General features: G+C 45.0%; 1 protein-coding gene across 3 annotated transcripts in view; it reads left to right on the forward strand.

Moving 5' to 3' along the window:
• HEG1 (heart development protein with EGF like domains 1) overlaps positions 1-23,787 on the forward strand; it is a 121,383-nt gene extending 97,596 nt beyond the window's left edge. Inside the window, exons 8-13 of one of the 3 annotated variants that reach the window (XM_030210560.1) lie at positions 4,477-4,611; positions 8,873-8,915; positions 9,012-9,049; positions 16,850-16,937; positions 18,382-18,556; positions 23,034-23,787. In XM_030210560.1, the coding sequence (XP_030066420.1) occupies positions 4,477-4,611; positions 8,873-8,915; positions 9,012-9,049; positions 16,850-16,937; positions 18,382-18,556; positions 23,034-23,177 (623 nt within the window). In that variant the 3' untranslated portion in view covers positions 23,178-23,787. Of the gene's footprint in view, positions 1-4,476; positions 4,612-8,872; positions 8,916-9,011; positions 9,050-16,849; positions 16,942-18,381; positions 18,557-23,033 lie in introns of those variants that run through there. The other 2 variants (XM_030210561.1, XM_030210562.1) reach the window with 2 other exon arrangements.
• The last annotated feature ends 2,745 nt before the right edge of the window (positions 23,788-26,532 follow it).

Below are 26,532 nucleotides of genomic sequence, written 5' to 3' on the forward strand. Positions count from 1 at the left end.
AGTCTTAATTTGCAGCTACCTGAGGTATTTTCCCTATGTTCTAAACCTTCCCTAACTTGGCCTCAGACCACAATTCCTCAAGGAGCCAGGTACGTGTGCACTGTAGTTGTTGTAGCCAGTAGGTGTCACTGTTGAACAATGACTGAACTTCACTTCCCCTTTAAGGGCTATGAATGCTTCCTCCACAACATCCCTAACCCTCAGTTGGCCCAGGGAACAAAAACCAGGCCTAGGAACAATTTCCCAGGGTGATCTGGGAAACTAAAGATCAGTAAGCCTGGTATTAGTGCTAGGCAAAATAGTAGAAACTACTATAAAGAACAAAATTCCTGATTTCATAGGTAGACATTGTTTAATGGGACAGAGTCAACGTGGATTTAGCAAAGAGAAATTTTGCTCACCAACCTGCTACAGTTTTTGAAGGTGTAAATAAACAAGTCAGTTGGTCTGATGTATCTGGATTTTCAGAAACTAGTTGATAAACAGGCTCATTTTCAAAAGCGAAAAATGTCCAAAAAGTGACATGTCTGCATTTGGACGTTTATCTCACAAAGACGTCCGAATCAGTATTTTCGAAACCTATTTTTAGACGTCTTTCTCTGAAGTCCGTCAGAAGTACGTCTAAATCTCAAGGGGGCATGCCAGGACTTGGAAGTTCCTAAGACTTGGACGTCTTTCAGCCATAATAGAACAAAGCAAAGACGTCCGGTTTTGAACTAGACCTGTTTTTATAACAAACAGCTGCAGTGGGAATTGAACCCACTTCCCCACGATCAAAGTCTGCAGTGGTGGTGGGGGTAACAGCAACGGGGGAGGCAGCAGCAGTGGTGGTGGTAGGGGCAGCAGGGGGGGCCATGAAGATATTTTGCCTCGGGCACAGCTTTGTCTCTCTGCTGCTCTGTCTGAAGATGTCACAGTTATTCAAAGTTTTTAAATTGCATACAGATTGTGAAAAATTGCAGTGGGACCTTGCGAGATTGCAAAACTTGGCATCCAAATGGCAGAGTCACACACGTAGAGAAGAATAACCCAAAGTATAGATCCATGATGCTAGCTTTCACATTAGGAGTCACCTGCCCAGGCAAAGGATCTAGTTGTCATTATTGATGATATGTTGAAATCCTCTGCTCAGTGTGCTGCGGCAGCCAAGAAAGCAAATAGAATGTTAGGGATTATTAGGAAAGGAATGGAAAAGAAAACTGAAAATATTATAATGCCTTTGTGTCGCCCCATGATGAGACCGTACCTTGATTACTGTGTGCAATTTTGGTTGCCACATCTCAAAAAAGATATAGTGGAATTAGAAAAGGTAAAGAGAAGGGCAGCCAAAATGATAAAGGGGATGGAACGATTCTCCTATGAGGAAGGGTTAAAGAGGTTAGGGATCTTCAACTTGGAGAAGAGACAGCTGAGGTTTATAAAATCCTGAGTGCAGTGGAATGGGTAAATACAAAAGAATTGTTTACTCTTTCGAAAAGACAAGGGAACATGCTGTGAAATTACAAAGTACAGTAGTAGATTAAAAACAATATTTTTTTTATTCAATGCATAGTTAATATCTGGAATTCATTGTCAGATGTGGTAAAAGCAGATAACGTAGCTGGGTTAAAAAAAAATTAAACAAATTCTTGGAGGAAAAGTCCATAAACCATTGTTAAGGTAGATCTGGGGAAAGTCACTGCTTATCCCTTGTGGTAAGCAGCATGGAATTTAGCTACTTTTTGGTACCCTGCCAGGTACTTGTGACCTGAATTGGCCACTGTGGGAAACAGGATGCTGGGCTAAATGGATCTTTGGTATGACCTAGTAGGGCAATTCTTAAAGTCTTATGTTCTATCAAAGCACCAATCACAGTACTCTGATCCTGAACCCTGTTCTTGGATTCAGCTGCCTGTGTAAGCATGGGTGCGGCTAGTCTGGCTGAAAGGAAATGGGAATAGGAAGTTTTTTTGTCTTTGTGTCCTAGTTTCCATGTGTTCACCATTCCGGGAACAATCGAATCCTTCTCCACTATCATTTTCAAAAGCTGTTAATAATGGCAGGCTTGAAGACGGGAATTGAGGAAGAAAATGTTTTGTGCGTGTTTATATGTGAAGTTCCAGAATGCTGTCCATTCAGATATTTCTGTGATGATTTTCTGATGTGTTTGGTTGGGTGCTTATGCTTCAATAGTGATAAAGGCATAGATAAAGTCACAAGTGACCAGCAGATGGTGCTGTTGGAGCAGGAGCAGACGGCTCTTTGCTAGAACTATACTACACATGCCTATTAGTAATACCTGGTCTATCTACTCCATAGCATTGGGCCAGCCTTGCCATAAACCCATCAGAGCTAAAATATATTCACTGTTTTCTTGATCCTGAGATTAGCAAGCATATGGGTGGGAGGGGAGAACACTAACTCCTCATTTTGGTACACTCAAGAGTGGTAGAAATCACTATGTAGGCAAGAATGCAGGAATGTTGCATTATCACAGACACCGCGATTTCTGCCATGCTCATGTGCACCAGAAAATACTGCGTGTGCACGTAAACCTTTCTGAATTCTGGTCTCCTTTTCCTTCCAGGCCTTCCTCACTGTCCATCCTCCTTGTTCCAGAACTACCAAGTTTCCCAGTTCCAAGAGGGAGATTTTAGACCAGTCCTGGATTTCTGACAACCCTATCATGGTGCAGCACTAATTTCAACATGTTGAACCAGGGACTACAAATACCATACTGCTTTAGGATGCAAGTTCAAAATCCGGACTGGCAAAAAAGCTTCTCTCCTGGAGCTGGATAAATTAATAGCTCCAGAGCTGCCAAGTTACCCATTCCAGGAGAGAGACTTTTTGGCTGGTCCTGATTTAAACTTACGCCCCAAAGCAGTGTAGTGTTTGTAGTCCATGATTCTGTCCATTGAAATCAGTGCTGCAGGTCCCATAATGCACCAGGATGAGGTTGAGAATTCCAGGACTGGCCAAAAAGTTTCCCTTCTGGAATGGGTAACTTGGCATCTGTTCTCTGCAGCTTCTCTTAAGTCCCTCGGCTCTGCTGGTGCTCCTCTTCCTCCATCCCTATACATGGCACAAGCTTTCCTCCTTGCATACCTCTGCCCTCACCTCATTCCCTGTGCCCTTCTCCCTTTCCTCACCCACCTCCTACTAGGCAGACTAGGCATCCACTTAGGGGGCAAAATTTGGGACCAGGCACCCACTTGGCAGGAGAGCACCACATTAAAGCTGCTCTGAGCTTGGCTTGGGGCCTTCCAGCACAGGTCCACACAAGGCCTGCTGTGTCCACCCCCTTCCAACAGGGGGCATCAGAGGGGGATAAGACATGACAGGCCTTGAGTGCAGGCCTGTACTGGAAGGCCCCACTCCTTGCTAACTTTAATTATTGGAGGGTAGAGGATGGAGGTAGGGCATTATCGGAGGGCAGAGGATGAAGATTTTGGACAGCACAGAGGAGGTAGGGAAGGGGAGATGAGATGCTGGACACCTTGAGGAGGGGGGCTAGGCAAGGGGAAGTGAGATGCTGGATATCCTGGGCAGGGACGCTGAGAAAGGGGGCAGTGGGGGCAAGATTCTCTGGGCCCGGCCTCCATGGAGGGCCCGGAGCTAGCAATCAAAAGGACTGCTCTGCCGGCCACAGGTCCTTCTTTGTGCCACATCCTGCTTATGTGGAAACAGGAAGTTACTTTACAGAAAGTGGGATACAAGAGGAAGAAGGACCTATAGCTGGCAGAGCACTGTCTCTCATTTGCGGCTGTGGGAGAAGGGTGGCGGTGCTGGTAGGGGGGGAGCTTCAGTGGTAGTAGGGTGGCGGTGGGGTCCTGTAGATTGTTTGCCCTGGGCCCAGTTTTGTCTCTCAGTGGCCTTGACCCTGGGAGGGCTAGAAAAGGGGAGAGAAGATGCAGGACTTGAAGGGGGGGGGAGGGGAAGGAAAGAGAAAATGATGGACTACAGATATAGAGCTTTGATGTGCTACTGGGGATGGCAAATACCTGAAGGTCCGCCTAGGGCATTGGATAACCTTGCACTGGCCCTGCTGCTCCTTCTTTAAATAATTTGTGTATAATTAAGTTTTGCTATTTTTCTGTATGTTATCGGTGCTAATTGACTCATTTGTCAATTAAATTGTGCATGCAAATTGGACGCGCACCTAGATTTGCGTGCGCAGTTTTGAGCGCCATGTATAGAATTAGGGTGTTAGAGACTTCCTTTTCTCAGGAAAGCAATAGCGAAATCAGAGCTGCAGGCAACAGGAAAACAAGGAGTGGATCACTTGGTCAGGCAAATCTGGAACCACTCGGCAACCCTGGTTTCTACCATTTTTGTGTGCATTAGACAAATGAAGGGTTAATCTAGCAGAATAATTGCCAGGAAACCCACAAAAACCACACTTGGGAGTTCCCTGATACAGCCAACACCTAAACTGTCTATCTCCTGTAAAGGCCCCCCTCCCTAACCCCAATTATCTTCTATTCTCTGTTTCAGCAGGAAGTCTGTGCAGCCTGCAGTATCCAGACTGTGATAACGACACCTCTGAATGCACTGATGCTTATGGTATTGCCCAGTGCCAGTGTAAAACGGGCTACTTCAGGTACAACAAGCTGGACCGCACCTGCCGAGGTAACTGCTTTTCCTTTCCACACTGCCTTGATTGTACCTTGCATTCCCATGCTTGCCTGAAGTCTCTGTACTGGAATGATCACCAAGGGCATATCAAGATCAGGTGTACATATAAAGTAGCACATATGACTGAATGGACTGTACAGGTCTTTATCTGCCATCATCTACTATATACATGACAGGAATAAACCTCCCTTGCAAGCCTATATATTATTATTATTATTATTATTTATTGCATTTGTATCCCACATTTTCCCACCTTTTTGCGGGTTCAGTGTGGCTTACAATATGAGTTAAATGTTGGAAATACAATTTGTTACAGATTGGTTATGGATTACATTGTGCAGAGTTATGCGAAACAATTGAGGTGTCGTTAAGGAATGTAACAAAGGAACGCGAAGATTGAGACTTTGGAAGGAAACACTGGGAGCTTAGAGGGCGATAAAAAGGCATGTAGACATTTGGTAAAAATCTTTCTGTGAGTAAAGGTGTGAGTGATGTGATGGTATGGGAATATATATATATATATAGTAGATGATGGCAGATAAAGACCTGTACAGTCCATTCAGTCTGCCATTCGTAACATATAATTTATGTGCAAAACTCAAACCCAGGAGAGATCTTGTCCCACATCCATCTCCACTAACCTGTGCTGTTCATCTGTCGTGCAGGTCTTTCATGCTTAATTTGGTTTTGCTCTCCAGGTAAAGTGGAGTGGAGGGGTGGCCTAGTGGTTAGGGTGGTGGACTTTGGTCCTGGGGAACTGAGGAACTGAGTTCAATTCCCACTTCAGGCACAGGCAGCTCCTTGTGACTCCGGGCAAGTCACTTAACCCTCCATTGCCCCATGTAAGCCGCATTGAGCCTGCCATGAGTGGGAAAGTGCGGGGTACAAATGTAACAAAAATAGATACTATTGGAGATTCTACATGGAATGTTGCTGTTGCTATTCCACTAGCAACATTCCATGTAGAAGCCTGCGCGGCCACATTGGTGATCTGCAAGGGCCGACTTCTACATGGAATGTTGGAATAGCAACATTCCATGTAGAATCTCAAATAGTAGCAACAGTGGAGGATTGGCCTAGTGGTTAGGGTGGTGGACTTTGGTCCTGAGGAACTGGGTTTGATTCCCACTGCAGGCACAGGCAGCTCCTTGTGACTCCGGGCAAGTCACTTAACCCTCCATTGCCCCATGTAAGCCACAATGAGCTTGCCATGAGTGGGAAAGCGTATGGTACAAATAAAAAAAATAATAAAAAAAAGTGGGGAAACCTTAAAGGAAATGCTTTGGCTGTTCTTTTTCTTGATTTATATTCTCAAGGTAATTACAGTCCCTAATTTAAGTTCCTATGCGGTGTTCTACCACTGGCACATCTTAACTTAATTAGGATCCACAGGTCTGATAGGTCGGCAGGGGAATGAGGTGGGTCACGAGGGCCATGGACCTACCAATATTTTACCCAACACAGTATCAGCAACTAAGGGACTTGCGGGGATAGGGAGGCAGTGATAGAGGCTGGTTTGCCCCTTTCCCTCCTCCCCCCCCCCCGCCAACACACAAAAAAGTGTTCTGCTGCCCCTGAGGCATTTGCTAAATTTGAATCCGTATCTAGTTTGGGGCCAAGCAATGTGATTTAACAATTTTAAGTCCAAATAAATAGAAATAAAACATGGAAAAGAAAATAAGATGATACCTTTTTTATTGGACATAACTTAATACATTTCTTGATTAGCTTTCGAAGGTTGCCCTTCTTCGTCAGATCGGAAATAAGCAAATGTGGTAGCAGATAGTATATATAAGAGAAACATCAAAGCATTACTTTGACAGTCTGACAGAGTGGGAGGGTGGGGGTATGCATGGGGACATCAAAGCATTTCATTGATATTCTAACAGGATGGGTGTATAATTGTATATCTCCGATTTGAGGAAGAAGGGCAACCTTCGAAAGCTAATCAAGAAATGTATTAAGTTATGTCCAATAAAAAAGGTATCATCTTATTTTCTTTTCTATGTTTTATTTTGCTTGATTTCTATTTATAACCTTTAAGAGTGGACTAACACGGCTACCACACTCCTCTACTTAAGTCCAAATAAAGTAACAGACACTTTCTAGAACATCTTAAAAGAGCAGCAGATCTCGTTCAGGTGTGTTAAAGCATGACACACACCTGAGGGCTGTGCTTACTTCACTTTTTCACATGTATTACAGGAATAAACAGTGTCCTGCTGCCTGCCAGCCACTGAACACTGCCCTGAGTGCCACTCATGATGTCATGTATATGTTAGCAGCACCCTCTAGTGTCCAGTTAACAGTTAAACACCTACCATAGAATTTCATATTAGGGGGTAGAGGAGTGTGGTAGCCGTGTTAGTCCACTCTTAAGGTTATCAATAGAAATCAAACAAAATAAAACATGGAAAAGAAAATAAGATGATACCTTTTTTATTGGACATAACTTAATACATTTCTTGATTAGCTTTCGAAGGTTGCCCTTCTTCGTCAGATCGGAAATAAGCAAATGTGCTAGCTGACAGTGTATATAAGTGAAAACATTCAAGCATTACTGTGACAGTCTGACAGGGTGGGAGGATGGGGGTGGGTCGGAGGTATGCATGGGGACATCAAAGCATATCATTGATATTCTAACAGGATGGGTGTGGATAGGTGAGTGGTGGGGTGTCAGACTGTCATAGTAATGCTTGAATGTTTTCACTTATATACACTGTCAGCTAGCACATTTGCTTATTTCCGATCTGACGAAGAAGGGCAACCTTCGAAAACTAATCAAGAAATGTATTAAGTTATGTCCAATAAAAAAGGTATCATCTTATTTTCTTTTCCATGTTTTATTTTGTTTGATTTCTATTGATAATATTAGGGGGTAGGAAAGGGGTGGGGGCCTTTACAGGAGATAGACAGACAGACAGATAGACAGTTTAGGTGTTGGCTGTATCAGGAAACTCCCAAGTGTGCTTTTTTTCCTATTAATTCAGGTGTTGTTAACATGCAGTAACTGTTAACACAGCAGATAATGTGTAATTCGCCATCATTTACTTAACAATAGGATTACTCTCGCCCTATACCGTATTTAATTTTAATATGTAATCCATGTTCAATATGTGAAATTATTTGTATATTTTCCCTTTTTTTTGCCCGACTGTTCATTTAGCATTCATGTTCTATATATATTACCAATTGTATATGTATTCTGAAATGACATAAGTCAATGACGGAAAATTGTAAGCCACATTGAGCCTGCAAATAGGTGGGAAAATGTGGGATACAAATGTAATAAATAAATAAATAAACAAACAAACAAACAAACAAACAAACTATACCTCCAGTGGCATACTTAAAAAGTGCCAGGAGTGCTCCCCCACTAATTACTGTAGAGGTTTTGCAGCTGCTGAAGGTTAAGTTTTGCAATTGACACATCTTACCTGTAAAACCTTACCCAGGTTTAATAAATGGGAGCCTTAGACTATAAGCTATATGGTGGAGGAGTGGCCTAGTGGTTAGGGTGGTGGACTTTGGTCCTGGGGAACTGAGTTCGATTCCCACTGCAGGCACAGGCAGCTCCTTGTGACTCTGGGCAAGTCACTTAACCCTCCATTGCCCCACATAAGCCACATTGAGCCTGCCATGAGTGGGAAAGCAGGGGTACAAATGTAACAAAAATAAAATAGATACTATTGGAGATTCTACATGGAATGTTGCTACTATTGGAGATTCTACATGGAATGTTGCAACATTCCATGTAGAAGCCTGCGCGGCCACATTGGTGATCTGCAAGGGCCGACTTCTACATGGAATGTTGGAATAGCAACATTCCATGTAGAATCTCAAATAGTAGCAACAGTGGAGGAGTGGCCCAGTGGTTAGGGTGGTGGACTTTGGTCCTGAGGAACTGAGTTCGATTCCCACTTCAGGCACAGGCAGCTCCTTGTGACTCTGGGCAAGTCACTTAACCCTCCATTGCCCCAGGTACAAATAAGTACCTGTAAGCCACATTGAGCCTGCCATGAGTGGGAAAGCACAAATGTAACAAATAAATAAAAAAGTTGTCTGGGATAGGGGTATACCAACTGTACTTGAAGTGTGATTTGTCTTGAAATTAAATTTCGAAGAGTGACTAATTCTATTTAAAAATTCAAATCCTGTTTAGCAGTGCTAGGTCACAGTAGCTGCTAATCCCTGTGGTCAATACACATTGCTTCTCCACACGCTCATAGATTCCTTATTTTCATGTCCTTTTTAGCATGCGAAGATGGTTATAAACGGGAGAATGGAACATGTGTGAAGTAAGTAGAGTGGATAGATCTTTCTTTTCTGTAAACAGTTTTGTTCTTTGCTGCTTGGATATTTACAAGGCACTGTTGGTTTTTCTGGGTCTACAGGTGCCCATTTGGTTTTGGGGGATTCAATTGCAGAAATCGTGAGTATGAACTTCCTTTCTCCATCCTAAACTTAGTGTGTTTGTCAGGCACGAAGAGTGACATGCCTGGTGTCAATGGCCATTCCAATACGTGTCTCTTGATGACATTTTCTCAGGACCGTCTTGTATAAACCTTGCTCTGTTGCTTCTGTTTTCCTTCCTGGGACCATTATTTGAATGTTCCTGATCAGCCTTGTTGGTTGAAGACTGCAAGTAAAATCTCCTCCAAGGCCAACTTTGACATTTGAGTGTCACCAGGGTCACCCTTGCAGTGGTAATTGTTCTTTCCTCTGTTTGGTCCACTGGAGCTGTGACCCTAGGACCTTGGTATTCACTCCTAGTCCTCAGTGGCCACCAATGGGTCACGTTTTCATGATATCCCTAATGAATATGTATCAAACAAATGAATATCAAACACGAACTATCATTTGGAACCAGCATCCTCCTTCTGCAGTTTGACTTGTCTAGCGCATTTGACATGGTGAATCATGGTACAACCTGGAATATGTTTCCTATTTAACCCTTTCTAACACATTCCTCTTCCTACCCCTTCCTATGCATTCTACCATACTTAACAAGTGCATCCCAATATACATCCTCCTTCCATTCCCCTACCTTTACCATCCTCCTTCTTGCCCATCTTATCTATCCACATCTAAATGACCACCTCTTTAATTACTATATTACAGCTTCTTCCACTCTATGTTTCTTTGTTAACCTGATATTCAATGTAAGCCGCACTGAACCTGCTAGTAAGTGGGAAAGCACGGGGTATAAGCATTACAAATCAAACATATAAACGGCGAGTGACCGACTCACTCGCAAATGCGCAGTAGAGACTTCCCTCTCTGTCCCGCCCCCGCGTCAATATGTGATGATGAGGGCGGGACAGAGAGGGAAACTGCGCCGCCGAGGTTGATACCGCTCCCCCCTACCAGCCCACCCGAGGTCGCCGCTACCGTTACCCCCCCCCCACACACACACCCACACCCGGCCCGGGCCCTCTCTCCGCTACTAAACTTACACATCCATTCGCCGGAACGCAGCACACACATCAGCTGAGCTGCCGTCGGCCTTCTTTCCCTGCCTGTGTCCCGCCCTCGCTGACGTTATGTCACAGGAGGGCGGGACACAGGCAGAGAAGGAAGGGCAGACGGCAGCTCAGCTGATGTGCGTGCTGCGTTCCGGCGAATGGATGTGTAAGTTTAGTAGCGGAGAGAGAGAGGGCCCGGGCCGGGTGGAGGGATGGCGGCGGCGGCGACTCCGGGGGGGGGGGGGGGGAACGGTAGCGGTGGCGACCTCACGGGGGGGGAGGGGGAAGGAAGGAAAACCCCATTACCAGCCCGTTTTTACGGGCTCAACGGCTAGTAAATAAATAAATAAATATGTATGAGACAGATTTGTATACCAGCTTCCTCCATGGTATGCAAATCTCTCTCATGCATTTTTGTTAGGGATATCCTAAAACCCTGACCCGTTGATGGCACTCAAGGACTAGAAATGAAGACCAAGTCCTAGGGGTTATTCACAGGCTCCATTTTTTTAGGCTAGGCTAAAACCAGGCCCAATTCTACCCCATTACCTGCTTGGATTTGTGGCTCCGATTTTCTGTCAGGGTACCGGCACTGAATATCTGGGACTTGTGGAAGTTTCCTGAGGAACACTAATATCCAGAGGCAGTAACAGCCTGCTCATTAAACTTCACTCTGTGCAGAATATTGCCCAGTTGAAATAATAATTAAAAACCCATATGTTTGTTCAAGCATATGGGTCACTAGATTTATGAGACTGAGTTGTAGTAATGGATGGTTCTGTATCAGTGTTGTGTCATATACGTTTTGTTGTATTCATTTACTGTATTTTATTTTGTATGTAATTTTGTTGCCCGCTTAGAATATTTCAGATATAGCGGATTAGAAATAAAGTATTATTATTATTATTATTATTATTATCTGGATAGCTACCAGTTAACTTAGGGCAGCCTTTATGCCGTCTGGGTATTGCTGTTGAATATTGGTGGTGACCGGGTAACTCTCAGCATCACCTTGCCCCTGCCCCAGACTTCCCAGCACTAACCGGAGAGTTCTGCGGAGGTCAGAGCTAATATTCAAAGCATTATGCCTTGGATTCTGTAAACGATTTGCTTGCGTAACTTTATTGCTTAACAAAATTAGCACCAAAAATTGGCTGATAACAACCAATTCTTCAGTTGAACAGAGCACAAGTTTAAGTGTGGGGACTTTCCAAGCAATACACTCTAAGCCTTGTCCCAACCAACCATAGCGTTTACATAATTTTCTTTTCTTTTTCCTTTGTATATTCACTGCAACAATATAACCCTCTGTAGCAATAATTTCTCCAACACTGTAATCTTTTACAATTTTGTACTTCGGGGATCATCAGATAATAATGCTGCTCTCACCATATGAACACAGGGTTCAAGGTTCACTTTATTAGGAAAGGTATGGAAAACAGGTGTGAAGATGTTATAATGCCGTTGTATCGCTCCATGGTGCGACCGCACCTTGAGTATTGTGTTCAATTCTGGTCGCCGTATCTCAAGAAAGATATAGTAGAATTGGAAAAGGTGCAGCGAAGGGCAACTAAAATGATAGCGGGGATGGGACGACTTCCCTATGAAGAAAGATTAAGGAGGCTAGGGCTATTCAGCTTGGAGAAGAGACGGCTGAGGGGAGACATGATAGAGGTATATAAAATAATGAGTGGAGTGGAACAGGTGGAATTCGTTGCCGGAGAAAGTGGTGAAGGCGGTTAGCATAGCAGAGTTTAAAAAGGGGTTGGATGGTTTCCTAAAGGACAAGTCCATAAACCACTACTAAATGGACTTGGGAAAAATCCACAATTCCGGGAATAACATGTATAGAATGTTTGTACGTTGGGAAGCTTGCCAGGTGCCCTTGGCCTGGATTGGCTGCTGTCGTGGACAGGATGCTGGGCGCGATCGACCCTTGGTCTTTTCCCAGTATGGCATTACTTATGTACTTATGTACTTGTCCATCCAGGAAAATGGTTGAGGCGCAAATCCTCATAGATCAACCCACAATAACTTTTTCTATATATAAATTCCTACTACTTATTTTTCAATAGATTTTTTTCAAACATTTTTCTTAAGTGTTGAAAATTCATATCTGCACTTATCTTTCACATCAGCACCATTTTTAACAACAGGAGAACGTCCGCCTACATGGCCAAGTTTCGATGTCTTCCTCAGGGAAGAGGTTCCCTGAAAAAAAACAGAATAATGGTTATAAATTTCATCAAATTCATTCTGCTGCCTCCTTGAACGTGATAAACGTATTTTCTCCCCTTCTATACAATTATATACTTACAGCTACAGAGCAATCATGCTCCTGCAAAAGTTTGAAAAAAATGGCCACGGTTTGTCGGCACAAAACAATTGATTTAAATAGTAGACAGCTGATTGCAAAACGTGCAATCTGATTGGATCAAGCAATACATCTCACCATCCAATCATACTAAAGACCACCAGTCAAGCTCCGAATTCAGCCCTGCTGGATGTAAAGTTTGTAATTGAAAAAATCCAACGCTGTTCTTTGAAATTCAAAAGCTGGCACACATTTCCAATTATTGGCATTAACTGGCCTTAAGTAGGATTTACGTACAGATCATATTCTATAATGATCCACGCGTAAGGCCTAATGCATGTAAATTTTTTTTGGGGGGGGAGGGGGGTTGTGGCTTAGGGCATTTCAGGGACGTTCCAGAATTTTATGTGTGTAAATACAGAATTTGGCCGAATTGCGCATAATTTAGGCGCTGGCATTTACACAGCTTTTAGGCGTAATTGTCGGCACTGAAAGTTAGGCATGGTTTATGCTCCAAGGACAGGTAGCCTTTATAGAATAGTGCTCAACGTGTTAAAATTTTGGCGCCTATTTTTAGGCACCACTTATAGATTTACCCTTATCTAATTAAGTGGCACTGAATATTACCGTTTGGGCCAGCCGGCACAGTTTAACCAGACAGGAGCCTCTCGCACCTAGATAAATTGCTTTGAATATTGACCGCTTAAACTTTTTTCGTCCGTATTTATTTATTTATTTGCAGTATTTGTATCCCCCATTTTCCCCCACACTAGCAGGCTCAATGTGGCTTACAAGACACCGTATTGGGTCGGTGTTAAACAAATACAATTAGAAATAGGGTAAGGGAAGGTAGAGGCAGATGGGAACAATAAATGTCAAAGAAATAAGAAATAACATTGTCTTTTAAATCAGTGCAGAGTTGAAGCAGCTAAGCAGATTCAGAAGGGTAGGCCTTACAAAACAAATAGGTCTTTAAAGTTCGCCTGAATTCTAGATGGTCATGTATCGTTTTCACTCTTTTTGGTAATGAATTCCACATTTGAGAACTTAAGTAGGTGAAATTGGACGCATAGGACGTTTTATATTTAAGAGCAATGCAATTAGGATAATGAAGATTCATATAGGTACGAGATGAACTGATACTATTCCTGGCTGGAAGATCAATTAGGGCGATCATATAACCAGGGGCATCACCGTAGATTATCTTGTGGACCACAGTACAAAGTTTGAAGGTAATGCGGGCCATAATAGGGAGCCAGTCCAGTGTAGCACTATCATATTTTGTTTGGTTGAATATCAATCTGGCCGCTGTGTTCTGGGCAGTCTGGCGTTAAAGTCCATTTTTGGATCCAGGTGTCCTATGTAAAATTAGGCTGACAGAGTCTAATATAGTACTGATTGCAGCTTCACTCCAACCTCACTTCTGCTTCACAATAGTGAACTGGGGTATGCTTGAGGTAACAGACCCCACACAGGTAGCTTCATACTGGGAATTATTACTTCATGAATAACTAATGAAGAGACCACTTAGGTTCTGCCCTTGCAGCACTGCTGGAATCATCAGTTGCTCTACCAGATAACATAGGCAGCCGAGAGACCTCGGTTTGCCAATTTTAAGCAGTAACATCATTAATCATCACAAGACACAATGTATTTAATCTGGTATAACTCGGCCGCAGCTTTATTTATATACAAACATCTTACATATGGGCATACCCAAGCCTCCTCCAGCCTCTGGCTCAATGTCCATCCGCAGTCCGCCGTCCTAGCAGGACTGACCACTGGAGCCCGGACAGGAAAGAGGGCATCCGGGCTCCTCCCCGGGGCTTTTATACCCCGTTCTTCTCTCCTCCCTTCTCCCAGCGAGGTGCCCCATTCCCGTCGGGCAGGCGAACACCTATTACCTGTCCTGGGCACCCCGCTGGCCTGAGCGCACATGCCCCCTCGGTGCACGGCGCCATGTTATCTTCGGCTCCGTGCACCCAAGGGGGCACTGCGCCTTTCTGTTAAAGGAGTTCTGATCTTTACCTATGCCTACAGTTTCCAGAACAGGGGCTGTGTCTTCCTTCCTGACCAGTGGCCTAGCCAGGAATTCTTGACAGGGGTTGCATTGCATTTCCCTCCCTTCTCCCTCCCGCTGCAGCTCTCGTTTCCCTTCCAGGCCCAGCCCCTCAAAGATCTGGCAGTTCCCTCCCTACTTCTGCTACTCTCTCCATACCTTAAAATTATTTCCAGTCTTCTCCCAGGCAGACCAGTGGCCTGCACCGGGGCTTTCTCTATGAACCGTCCCTCCCTTCAGAAAACAGGAAGTTGCATCAGAAGGTGCGGGACGGTTCAGAGAGAGAGCCCCGGTGTAGGCCACAGACAGTGTATGGTTGCCGCTGCCACTGCCCGGGTAAAGATTGGATGTGCTTGTAAGCAGTGCTGCCAGATGGAAAAAATTTTCCACGCCCAAAAACCAGCCCCAAACCAGCCCAAAAACTGCACAAAGTCATTTGCATATGAATGACATCATTAATAAACATTAATGAGGCCATTTGCTTACAAATGACATCATTAAGCCCGCCTCCGTGGGGCTTCTATTGGCTGCGGCCACGGGAAAACCAGCTAACCCGCGGCCGTGCGAAAAAACCACAGCCGGTGACAAAATCGCGGCGGGGCAAAAAAAAGCCGCCCCAAATCCCGCAACCCGCATACGGCGTGAAAAAGCCGCAGCGGGTCGCGGAAAAGGAGCCCAATTGGGCGAGAAACACGCAGCCCTGGCAACTTTGCTTGTAAGTTACAGGAGGGAGTGGGAGAGGGAGGGAATTGTGAGATCTTTGTGGGGCTGGGCCAGGAAGGGAAAGGAAGAGAGAAATGCGGTAGGAGGGAGGAGGGGCTGACAGGGGGTGTGTATGCAACACATGCACCTTGAATGGATACGCCACTGTTCCTGACTGACAGGAAGGAAGGAGTCATCCCTTGGAGGGAAAACTGGGCTCATATAAATACCCAACCAGGGGGAGGGTCTTTGTCTTTGGTTTCAGATCCCCAATTAGAGCACCTCTGTGCAAGGGGACTAAGGTGTGGCAGAGCCCCTGGTCATCCCCTCAACCCCCATACATGGGGACAAAAATTACTCTTAACCTCCAAGCTGCAGCATCCTCTTTACTAGGGGAAAAACCAGACTGGGACTAAAACAGCCACTGACCAGCCTCAGAACCTACGAAGCTGCTGGACTGCTTCCAGGAAGCACAGGTACAGGGACCCTGTCTTCCAACACTGCCTGCATTGAACTGACAGTGGAGGAGAACATGAGGTGCTAAATAAACCCAGATGGAGCAGCCTCCCCCCCCCCCCCAAAGAGAAATCTGATTTACTTTGTAAACTGTATATAACAGAGGAGAACTAAGAAGGAGAATCTGAGGAGTGTAATGTTTACTATTGTTCTTACTTAAACTTACTGGCATATACAAGAGGTGTAAACAGGGGCATAGCCAGACACTCAATTTTGGGTGGTCCTGGGCCCAAGATGGGTGGGCAGAAGAACTCCGCCCATCCCCCTCCCCCGAATACCTTTTAAATAGTAGATTTTCACCAGCAGCGAGCAGCAACTAATACACACTGCTCGTGTTGGCCCCACAGCCTTCCCTTTGATGCAACTTCCTGTTTCTGCATAGGCAAGAATACATCAGAGGGAAGGCTATGGGGCCAGTGCAAGCAGTATGTATCAGTCGCTGCTCACTACAGGCAAAGATCTGCTATTTACGTTTGCAGGAGGAACAGTTGTTGGGATTTTTCGGCTGGTGGGGCTTGGGGATCCCTGCCAGCCACATCATAGTTGTGCTGCTACTGGGTGGGCTTGAGCCCAAAGTGGGTGGGCCTAGGCCCCACCCTTGGCTACGCCACTGGGTGTAAATAGTTATTGGAAACTTGCTCCAGTTATCTAAACTCCAAGTTGAAGTAAACCCTTCAACTTTCGACCACATTTAAATTTTGTGGACTATGTGCCAGCTGGTCTACTAGTTTTGCTAGTCCCAGCTCTGCCTTCAAACCAGTCCAAGAGAAATATATTTGTTTAGCCCACATCTTAGAACTTCAGCTTACACTAATACTGAGTTTAATGGAAATGAAGGGAGCTTTAAGTAATCCAGGGCAATCTAATTAAAAGGAGTATGCTGTATCGTGGGATAGCCTCACTCCTCACTGTAGAAATAGAACAGGGAGTGAAGGCAGATTAATCCAGAGTGGAATAATGGAGCGGCAAATTCCAGAGTGAGAGAATTGAGTATTTCAGCAGAATTAGAGATACGTGAACGTCTCACACACAGTATAATAAAGGCTTTTGGTTGGCAGATGTTTTCAGACTGCACTACACTAATGATAAAAGTGGTTAAAAGTTGAAAAGGGCCCATTGCTTACCTTACTGGTGTTATTTTACCACCTACATGTCTGTGCTTTCTCTCCTGTTTAGCATACCAGCTGATAACAGTAGTGATAGCGGGTGCAGGAGGCGGGCTTCTGCTGATCCTGGGAATAGCACTGACAGTCACCTGCTGCAGGTAGGTAAGACCCTACCCCAAGCCTTCAACCTATCAATGATAATAGCTCCTCACTGCAGTAACTATGTTTATATCTCACTTCTTAAACGGATTCTGTGATGTTCGTGCTACGAGGTGTCTTTTAGCGAGTTTTCACTTGGATTCCTTGGCAAGGAGCAGTTCCCGCCGAGACAAATTCTGAGCGACGTATGCATACTCTATTGTGCTCCAAAGCTGCAAGCTTTTGGTGTCACACAGACATCCTTTGGAGACTCCTGAGGCCGGCCAGATAGGCCAAAACACGGCTGTGTCGAGTCTTGGATGTTAGACAATAAACTTTTAGGACCTTTGGAAAATCGTCTGGGGTTTTTTGAGTCACCTTCACTATGTCTAGTGTGTTTATCTCAATGCAACACATTCTGCAGGGCAGGGGCGTAGCCAGACACCCAATTTTGGGTGGGCCTGGTCCCAAGATAGGTGGACAGAAGTCCACCCTGTCCCACAAGTGCTTTCGTCTCTCCCTCTCGCGCCTGCATACGATATGGTCTCTCAAACATCCCCCCTTTCCCGCATACCTTTTAAATAGCAGATTTTCACTGGCAGCGAACAGCAACTAATACGTACTGCTCATGTTGGCTCCACAGCCTTCTCTCTGATGCAACTTCCTGTTTCCACATAGGCAGGAATACATCAAAGGGGAGGCTGTGGGACTGGTGTGAACAGTATTTGTCAGTCGCTGCTCGCTTCAGGCCAAGATCTTCTATTTACAAGGTATTCAGTGTGGAGGAGTGGCCTAGTGGTTAGGGTGGTGGACTTTGGTCCTGGGGAACTGAGGAACTGAGTTCGATTCCCAGCACAGGCAGCTCCTTGTGACTCTGGGCAAGTCACTTAACCCTCCATTGCCTGCCGCATTGAGCCTGCCATGAGTGGGAAAGCGCGGGGTACAAATGTAACAAAAATAAATTCAGGAGGGGGAGTTTTGGGCTGGTGGAGCTTGGGGATCCCTGCCAGCCACATCATAGCTGTGCTGCTACTGGGTGAGCCTGAGCTCAAATTGGGTGGGCATGGGCCCACCCTTGGCTACGCCACTGCTGCAGGGTGGTGAGAGCTTTTTGTTGCCTGGTTTTGAATTGAAAGAGAGCTGCACAGAAGAGGAGAGCATTGGAAATCTAATGAATAACTTCTAGAGGGCCAGCCCTTAACTGGGCCCAGTGGCAGTCTGGCCTGCCAACTCAGTGGAAAAGATATTTATAGCAGTTTCTGCTGAAAGGATATTCCTGTCCAAAACGTAGTGAAAGAAAAATAAGTCCAATCTTTTGTGGGGGAGGGGGAAAGTCTGACACATTTTTAAATCTGAGAACTTAGGCGTTTTCCGGCATTACAGCAGACTGGTTAGGTTTTTTACATTCTGGCAAGGGTTAGCAGTGAACATTGATGAGAATGTCTAAATCTCATCTACTTGCAGGAAGAACAAAAACGACATCAGCAAACTCATCTTTAAAAGTGGGGATTTTCAAATGTCACCATACACCGAGTACTCCAAGAATCCCCGCTCCTCTGAGTGGAGCAGAGAGACCATAGAAATGCAGGAGAACGGAAGCATGAAGAATCTGCTGCAGATGCCAAACATGTACTATTCCGTAAGTGCCTTCCTACAGATGACACACCCTTCCTCACTACCCAGGCTGACTTGGCCCGGAGGTGCCAGTTCCATGAGCCCCCATCCCCACCGTATTAAGTCTGTCTCCCGTCTCTGCAGTCTGTCTTCATCTTTCAGTTGCTGAATGTCCAGGACATCAGAGGTAGACTTGGTAGATTTGATATTGGCGGAGCTCAAGCACTCACAGAATTAGCACTTATGAGTCAGTCTCTCATTCTGTGCTATCACAGTATACAGACAAATAGAAAAGTAGCTATTATTCAAGATGCATGCTTTGGCCACATTATGCTTTGAAAAAGGCTACGTCAGGGGCTGAACTGCTAGACAGGACATATAAAAAAAATTAAAATCATACACATACAATTCTTTTTCTCACAATCAAATAAATAAACTACAAAATTTCCAATATCTCATCAAGCATTCTCCAACTCTATGTATAATGAGGATACATACCTATTGGGGACTCTGAAACTTTTTCCCCTAATAGTTAAAGATATAGCCAAAAACTAAAACAACAAAATGTGGTTCAAATGAGCATGATATCAGTGTTGTATGATATGATTGCTTGATGACATATATTTATTTTTGAAACTTTTTAGTTTCATGGTTGTTATCTCTGTATTGGGTATTTTATGCATGTATTATTATTTAGTTTTCAGTTTTTATTGTTTTATTTTGTATTATGATTTGGTTACTTAATTGTTTGATAGAGATTTGTATGTACATGATTATAGTTTATTTATTTGATTGTGAGATAAAGAATTGTATGATTGATTTGTTTTCCGATTTTATTTATGAAATTTTGTACAAATACAAAAAAAAAGTGCAAGGCAATTCTGTCAGTTAAATGTAACAACATAGCAGCAAAAGGCCAACAACAGGGCATGTATAACAGGTATATAAATAAACATTAATCATCTGAACAATTTGACAACAGGATGAGTATGAGGAGAAATGAATATAGTTTTAATTTTTTATATATGTCCTGATTGACATATTAATAAAGTTAAGAAAACTGTTATGTTCCTTTCAATGAAATATGAAATTTAAATAAAGCAAGCCTCAATCACCCAGGGTGAGATTACATATTATCAAATACCTCTCACTGGACATCTCATCACAGGCTTACCGCCAAACCTAGAAAAAACAGCAGCAACTCCAACAGCTATATTACCTGTACTCTCCAGGCACTATTCAGATAGTGAACAAATGTTTAATAATGGATCAATATTCAGTTACTTGTTATTATGTGGTTTGGTTCCATCTGTTTTTATGGTTCACTGTTCAATATTTTTATGACAATAAACATTTATTGCCTCTGCTTGTCTGGACTAAGAATCACCACACAGAACTAAAGAGTTCAACATATTCTCCACAATGACTCCAAGATCCTTTTCCTTGGAGGTAACTCCTAATATGGAATACAGCATATATGTAAGATTATTTTCCCTATGTGCATCACTTTGCACCTGTACATAATTCATCTGTCATTTGGGTTTCCAGATCTCTAGACTTGTGAGATCCACAGAAATAGAAAATGGGGGAAGAGGAGAACGGTGTTTAGGGGGAGAGATAAGAAGCTCAGTTTTGGCCATGTTCAGTTTCAGACGGCAGTGAGACATCCAGGCAGCAATGTCAGATGAGCAAGCTGAGACTTGGGCTTAGATTCCTACTGAAATATCTGGTGTGGAGAGGTAGATCTTGAAGTCATCAGCATAAAGATGATACTGAAAACCATGGGAGGAGATCAGAGCACCAAGGGAATAAGTATAGATAGAGAAAAGAAGAGGTTGCAAGACAGAGCCCTGAGGTCCACCAGAGTTTACACTGAGTGCTACAGGAGACATAAGAAGAAAACGAAGACAGAACAGAGCCCTGAAATCCAAGTGAGGACAGCATATCAAGGAGTGATCAACAATGTCAAAAGCAGCAGATAGCTTGAGAAGGATAAGGATAGGAAAGAGACCTTTGGATCTGGCCAGGAATAGGTCACTGGAGACTTTAGCAAGGACTGTCTCTGCTGAATGTTGAGGGCAAAAGCCAGATTGTAGTGGATCAAGAATAGCTTGAGATGAAAAAAAGTCAAGACAATGGTTGTGAACAGCATGTTCAAGTAGCTTCGATAAGAAAGGGAGGAAGGAGCTGGGGTGATAATTGGAAAGGCAGGTGTTTAAAACACCAATGAAGGTGTTTTAAGGAGTGGTGTAACCACAGCATGTTTGAACGTATCAGGAACAGTTGCAGTGGAAAATGAAAGATTGACAGATAGAAGGGATGACAGTAGGAAAGATAGTGCTGAGTAGATGGGTGGGAATGGGATCAGATCCCTATCCCTATCCCTATCAGATAGGGAGTTTGGAGGAGGAAAGATGATATGCAATTTCAGAATATGGAGAAAAAGTGGCACGGGTTGAAGGAAGATTGAGAGAATGGAGTGGGAGAAGGAGTGGTGCAGGTGCCCCTGCTCTTTACCTCTCTCATGCTCTCTAAGTAGGCAGACAGGTTTTCTGTGCCCCAACCACACTTCTATCCACCCCGTTTTCCCTAGTGCTTTTCCCCCTCCTAGAACAGGCAAGTTGATCAGCACATGGGTTGGGTCCTATCTCTTGTTTGTTTAAGATGTCAGCACACACCAGCTCCACTGGGAATTTCAAATCCTTTCTCTATAAGGACTACCTATTGGTACCAGCTTCACTCACGGGATCAAGAGTAGGTCTCTCCAGTGATCTAGCCCTCCTCTCTTATGGCACTTGGTGCCTCAGGGGGCAACTGTGGATCAGACTGGCAACCCCTCTGCTTTTCTTCTTCTCCTTTAGCCCCAGAGTAGGCTAAGCTACCTTCTGTACTATTCTATCTTTCCTTGCACAGATCCTCTGGGGGAAAAGGAGTCCTCCTATCTGGACCCCCCCCCCCCCCCCGAAGGAGGAAGGGCAAGGCTCCTCCCTGAACTCAGTTTTATACTTCTTCCAAAATCTTAAGCTTCAATTCTATTGGATCAGAATTTTCAGAATACGCCTCCCCTTATTCATATTTGATTGGCCCCTTTCTGGAGCACAACCCGGAATGTTGTTCCTGAAACTGCATAGAAAAGCACATTTTGACAGCCTGCTACAAATATATCACAGTGAAAATGACATGAATGTCAGGTGTTAGTGTGCATTCAGTTCATTAGCACACCTTAAAAAATTTAGTATGCACTAAATGGTTGGCTGTTGTATTATCCCATGCGTACGTGGCAACTCTGCTGCCAAGCTACACCCCCTGGATCGCCTACACACAGTCTTCATATAAGTATACCCAGCCCTTTTCTACATTTCAAACAGGCATTATATGTGGAACAAGCTTTATAAGATTATCCCAGTGTGTCTAGAAAGCTTTTGAAAAGGATTGACCCCTCATTCTGCAACTTTAGCACCTAAATGTACCATCGGTACACTAAAAAGAAGGAGGTTTGATTGACAGGAGATGATGGGAGCATGCTTGGCCCATTATCTGGCCTCGAGCCAGTAGGCAAAGCTTGCCGCCATACAAGGTAATGTGTTTTGGGTGTATCAAGATGGTGGCTGTGTGGTAGGGAAGCAATTAAACCTCCTTGGATGTACACAGCTTCAACCTTGTCACATGATGCCATCTCCTATCAATCAAACCTCCTTGGAAATACCAATACTTGTGTAACAGAGCATGAGCAGGGCATAGGCGGGGTTACTACTTATTTGTGTAGCTTACAGAATACTGTAAGATACTTGCTAAAGTGTCAATGACCAGGGCAGCCGAGAGACTGGGCTGGGCCTGGGGCAAGGCCCCCCCCCCCAGGCCGCCACGCTGCAGTCCCCACCCGCCCCCTCCATCCTCCACCGGGTTGGGCCCCCTGCATTCAAATCATCACAGCGCCTCACCTGTCACCTCTGTGACTGAAAGTGCAGCAGCAGCGGCAGATCGGATTCGCCTCCCTTCAGGCCTTCCCTCCCTGTGTCCTGCCCTCGTCTGATGTAACTTCCGCAAGGGCGGGACACAGGGAGGGAGGACCCGAAGGGAGGTGAATCCGATCTGCCGCTTCTGCGCTTTCAGTCACGGAGGTGATGATTTCAGTGTGGGGGTCCCAGCCCGGTGGCGGATGGTTGACGAAGCCGAGGGCGGGTGAGCCCAGGGACTGCTGCGCCAGGCCCCCCTTGGAGGCCCAATCCTGGGGAATTTGTCCCCCCTGCCCCCCCTCTCGGCGGCCCTGCCAATGACGTAAATGGATGCACCTAATTGTAAGCACATAGGTGCTGAACATGCTGGTGCACTGCATCTAGGCACCTAACTTTGGTGCCCAGTTATAGAAATTCCCCCCAAATGTCTTTCATTGGACTGCCGTAGTTAGTACTCCATGGAAAAGTCTAAATGTTGTTACAGATTTCCATGAAAATACATTGTAAAAGAATTAATCATTTTCTTTCTATTTCTGCGTTTTGTAGCCTGCTGTGAGGAACCCAGAAGTTGACAGAAATGGACTTTATCCCTACATTGGCGTACCTGGATCTCGACATTCCTGCGTTTACCCTGGTCAATACAATCCATCTTTTATCAGTGATGAGAGCAGGCGAAGAGACTACTTTTAACGAAACTGGAAGACGAATCTGTTCTATGCCAAATGATCTTTAGATAAACTATGGTTATGTACTGCAAACTGAGCAGCGCTGTAGAACTTTGAACTCAAAAAGTAGTCGTAAGATGGGACAGCTCCGAGAAACGACATATCTGTTTGGTGAGCCAGAGGAGGAATACTTGAGCAGAAAAACAGCTCTTCGTCAACTTGCTGCAAAAGTTCAATCAAATATCAAACACCAAGAAGATAGCACAAGGCTAGACTGCTGTTGAATGGTTTCATACTCTGCTGTTGCTGGAGTGTACAAGTTAATATGCAGGGTTACCTTGCAGTGTTAATCCAGCGTATTTTGCTGGGTCACTATGAATTGACTGATGTAGAATGCACTGCATGGACATTGCAAGGTGGTGTGCATTGATCAGAAGGTACTTTGCATTGGTGTCCCTTTGTGCAGTGTGTGCATTTTTGCATGAAAATATTTGGAGGTCTTTGAGTTTGATGATGCTAAACCTGCACCATGGAAAGGGGAAGATGTATAAAAATTTAAGCTCTGAAAACATTTTACAAGGAAGAAAGAGCAGAGCAGGACTCAAATGAATTGATCATAGTTAGGGTTACCATATGTCCAGATTTACCCGGACATGTCCTCTTTTTGAGGACATGTCCGGACAAACGGGCAGATTGCTAGCCTCCCCTCCCCTTACTTACTACTGCCCTGGTGGTCTAGTGACCTCTTCGGGGCAGGAAAGAACCCCCCCTCTTTCCTGCCCGGAGCGCTGCCCTGCATGCATCCTTCCTGTTGGTGATCTCGGCGCCGATTCAAAATGGCCGCCGAGAGTAGAAGTGACCTCGTGAGACACTAGTGCTCTGGTTTCACTGGCATTGGAGTGCAGTGTGCAGATCTCTGCAGTGATATGGTTCTGGCTGTGTTGTGATTTCACTGGCACTGATGCAGTATGCAGCTGCAGATATGACACTGGCTGTGCTCTAATTTCACTGGCACTAGAGCAGCATACAGATTTCTGCAGATTTGGCACCGCCTGTGCTCTGGTTTCACCGGCACTAAAGTGCACTGCAGACTTCTGCAGATATGGCACTGGAACTAGAGTGCTGTGTACAGATCTCTGCAGATATGACACTAGTGCTCTAGTTTCACTGGCACTGGAGTGCAGTGTGCAGATCTCTGTAGATATACCTCTGGCTGTCCTCTGGTTTCACTGGCACTAGAGTGCAGTGTGCAGATTTCTGCAGTGATATGGTTCTGGCTGTGTTGTGGTTTCACTGGCACTGATGCAGTATGCAGCTGCAGTTATGACACTGGCTGTGCTCTAGTTTCACTGGCACTAGAGCAGCGTACAGATTTCTGCAGATTTGGCACCACCTGTGCTCTGGTTTCACCGGCACTGCAGACTTCTGCAGATATGGCACTGGAACTAGAGTGCTGTGTACAGATCTCTGCAGATATGACACTAGTGCTCTGGTTTCACTGGCACTGGAGTGTAGTGTGCAGATCTCTGCAGATATGACACTAGTGCTCTGGTTTCACTGGCACTGGAGTGCAGTGTACAGATCTCTGCAGATATATCTCTGGCTGTGCTTTGGTTTCACAAGCACTAGAGTGCAGTATTTCTGCAGTGACATGGTTCTGGCTGTTTTGTGGTTTCACTGGCACTGGTGCTGCAGATATGACACTGGCTGTGCTTTGGTTTCACTGGCAGCAGTGCAGTGTACAGATTTCTACAGATATGGCACTAGCACTGCACTCTCACTCACTCTTGTCTAAGGGAAACTTAGCTGCCTTAGTTCCAGCAAACCCTCATATGTAAAGTAGTTTAATTTTATACATATGTCAGACCTTATGGTGGCTCATTTGACGAGATCTGCGTCCTTGGTTAGTATCGTTGACGTCAACTTGTGTTTGGTGAGGAGAAAAGATGCCTCTTATTATTTGACGAGATCTGCGTCCTTGGTTAGTATCGTTGACGTCAACTTGTGTTTGGTGAGGAGAAAAGATGCCTCTTATTATCTTGCATACTGCTAGAACTTTGAACTACTGTGCGCTGTAAATATCACACACTTTCACCTGTTAACCCTTTCCTGTTTTCAGCTCACTTTCTATGTAGTCTTGGAGGAGAACAACTTTAGTCCGTTCAGTCTAGCTTAAAAGACATTTTTGTTTGTTTTTGTGTGGGATTGCTCCTCTGCTCTGGATTTTTCCATGCATGATTATTTCATATTTATTTATTTTGCATAATCTGTCCACCCAGGCCTTTCATTGCCCACAACCTGTTCAGTCGTTTTCCTCTCATAGTATCTCAGATATTCAAATGGGCGCATACACAGACTATGACTACTACTACTACTTATCACTTGTATAGTGCTACAAGGCATACGCAGCGCTGTACATCATACACGAAAAGACAGTCCCTGCTCAAAGAGCTCACAATCTAATAGGACAAACACACAGAACAACTAAGAGGTAAGGGAATTAAAGAGAGGTGGGGATAAAAGGGTACAGGGCAAGTGAGTAGGTGGGCTTTTAGCCTGTATTTGAAAATGGTCAAAGACGGGGCTAGACGTACAGGCTCGGGAAGTCTAGTCCAGGCGTAAGGTGCAGCAAGATATGAGGTTTGAGATTCTGTCTGGATTGTTTGTCAGCAGTGCAAGCAGTAACCTGAGGAACAAGTTTGAGTGGGTGTATTAGTTTATTTAGAATTTTGTTTACACGTACAAAGCTTTCTGCATCGCGCAGGAGCCTTCCATATTGTGATTCAGTCCCCATTAGCTGGTGAGGAAAGCTGGCAGCCATGCCACCATAAGAGTGCCATGTGAGTCACACATATGGTCAGCGGTGGAGGGCAAAAGAGAAGCCAACCCTGGGGAGGAATTTAAGACAGCCGTGCTGGAAGGAGGAGGAAGGGCAGTCAATGTCAGGAGAAATTATCTTCCATCTGGGTCTAGGGGTGGGAAGAGAGAGGTAGATGCTAGAGGGGTCAGGACCAGTCTTAGGGCAAGGCAACCAAGGCGACCGCATAGGGCCCCCACGCGGCGTGCCTGAAGTCACCCCGCCCTGAACGCCCGAGCTCCAGTCCCTCCCTCCCGCCCCGCCCTCTGAATTTTAAAAGTTACCTCGCGTCGACGTCCCTCCCACCCTCCCAGCTCCAAGGCCGGCCTCCGTCTGAATTTTAAAGGTTACCTCGTTGACGTCGGGTTACAGCACCGGCAAGTAACAGCAGCAGCAATGAAAAGCATGCGAGCTGCTCGGCGCTTCGGGAGCCTTCCTTGTCCTCGCTCAGCTCTGGTCCCGCTCCACGAGGGCGGGACCAGAGCTGAGCAAGGGAAAGGAAGGCTCCCGAAGCGCCGAGCAG

The sequence above is a fragment of the Microcaecilia unicolor genome, chromosome 7 (genome assembly GCF_901765095.1).
Source record: "Microcaecilia unicolor chromosome 7, aMicUni1.1, whole genome shotgun sequence".
NCBI classification, from domain to species: domain Eukaryota; kingdom Metazoa; phylum Chordata; class Amphibia; order Gymnophiona; family Siphonopidae; genus Microcaecilia; species Microcaecilia unicolor.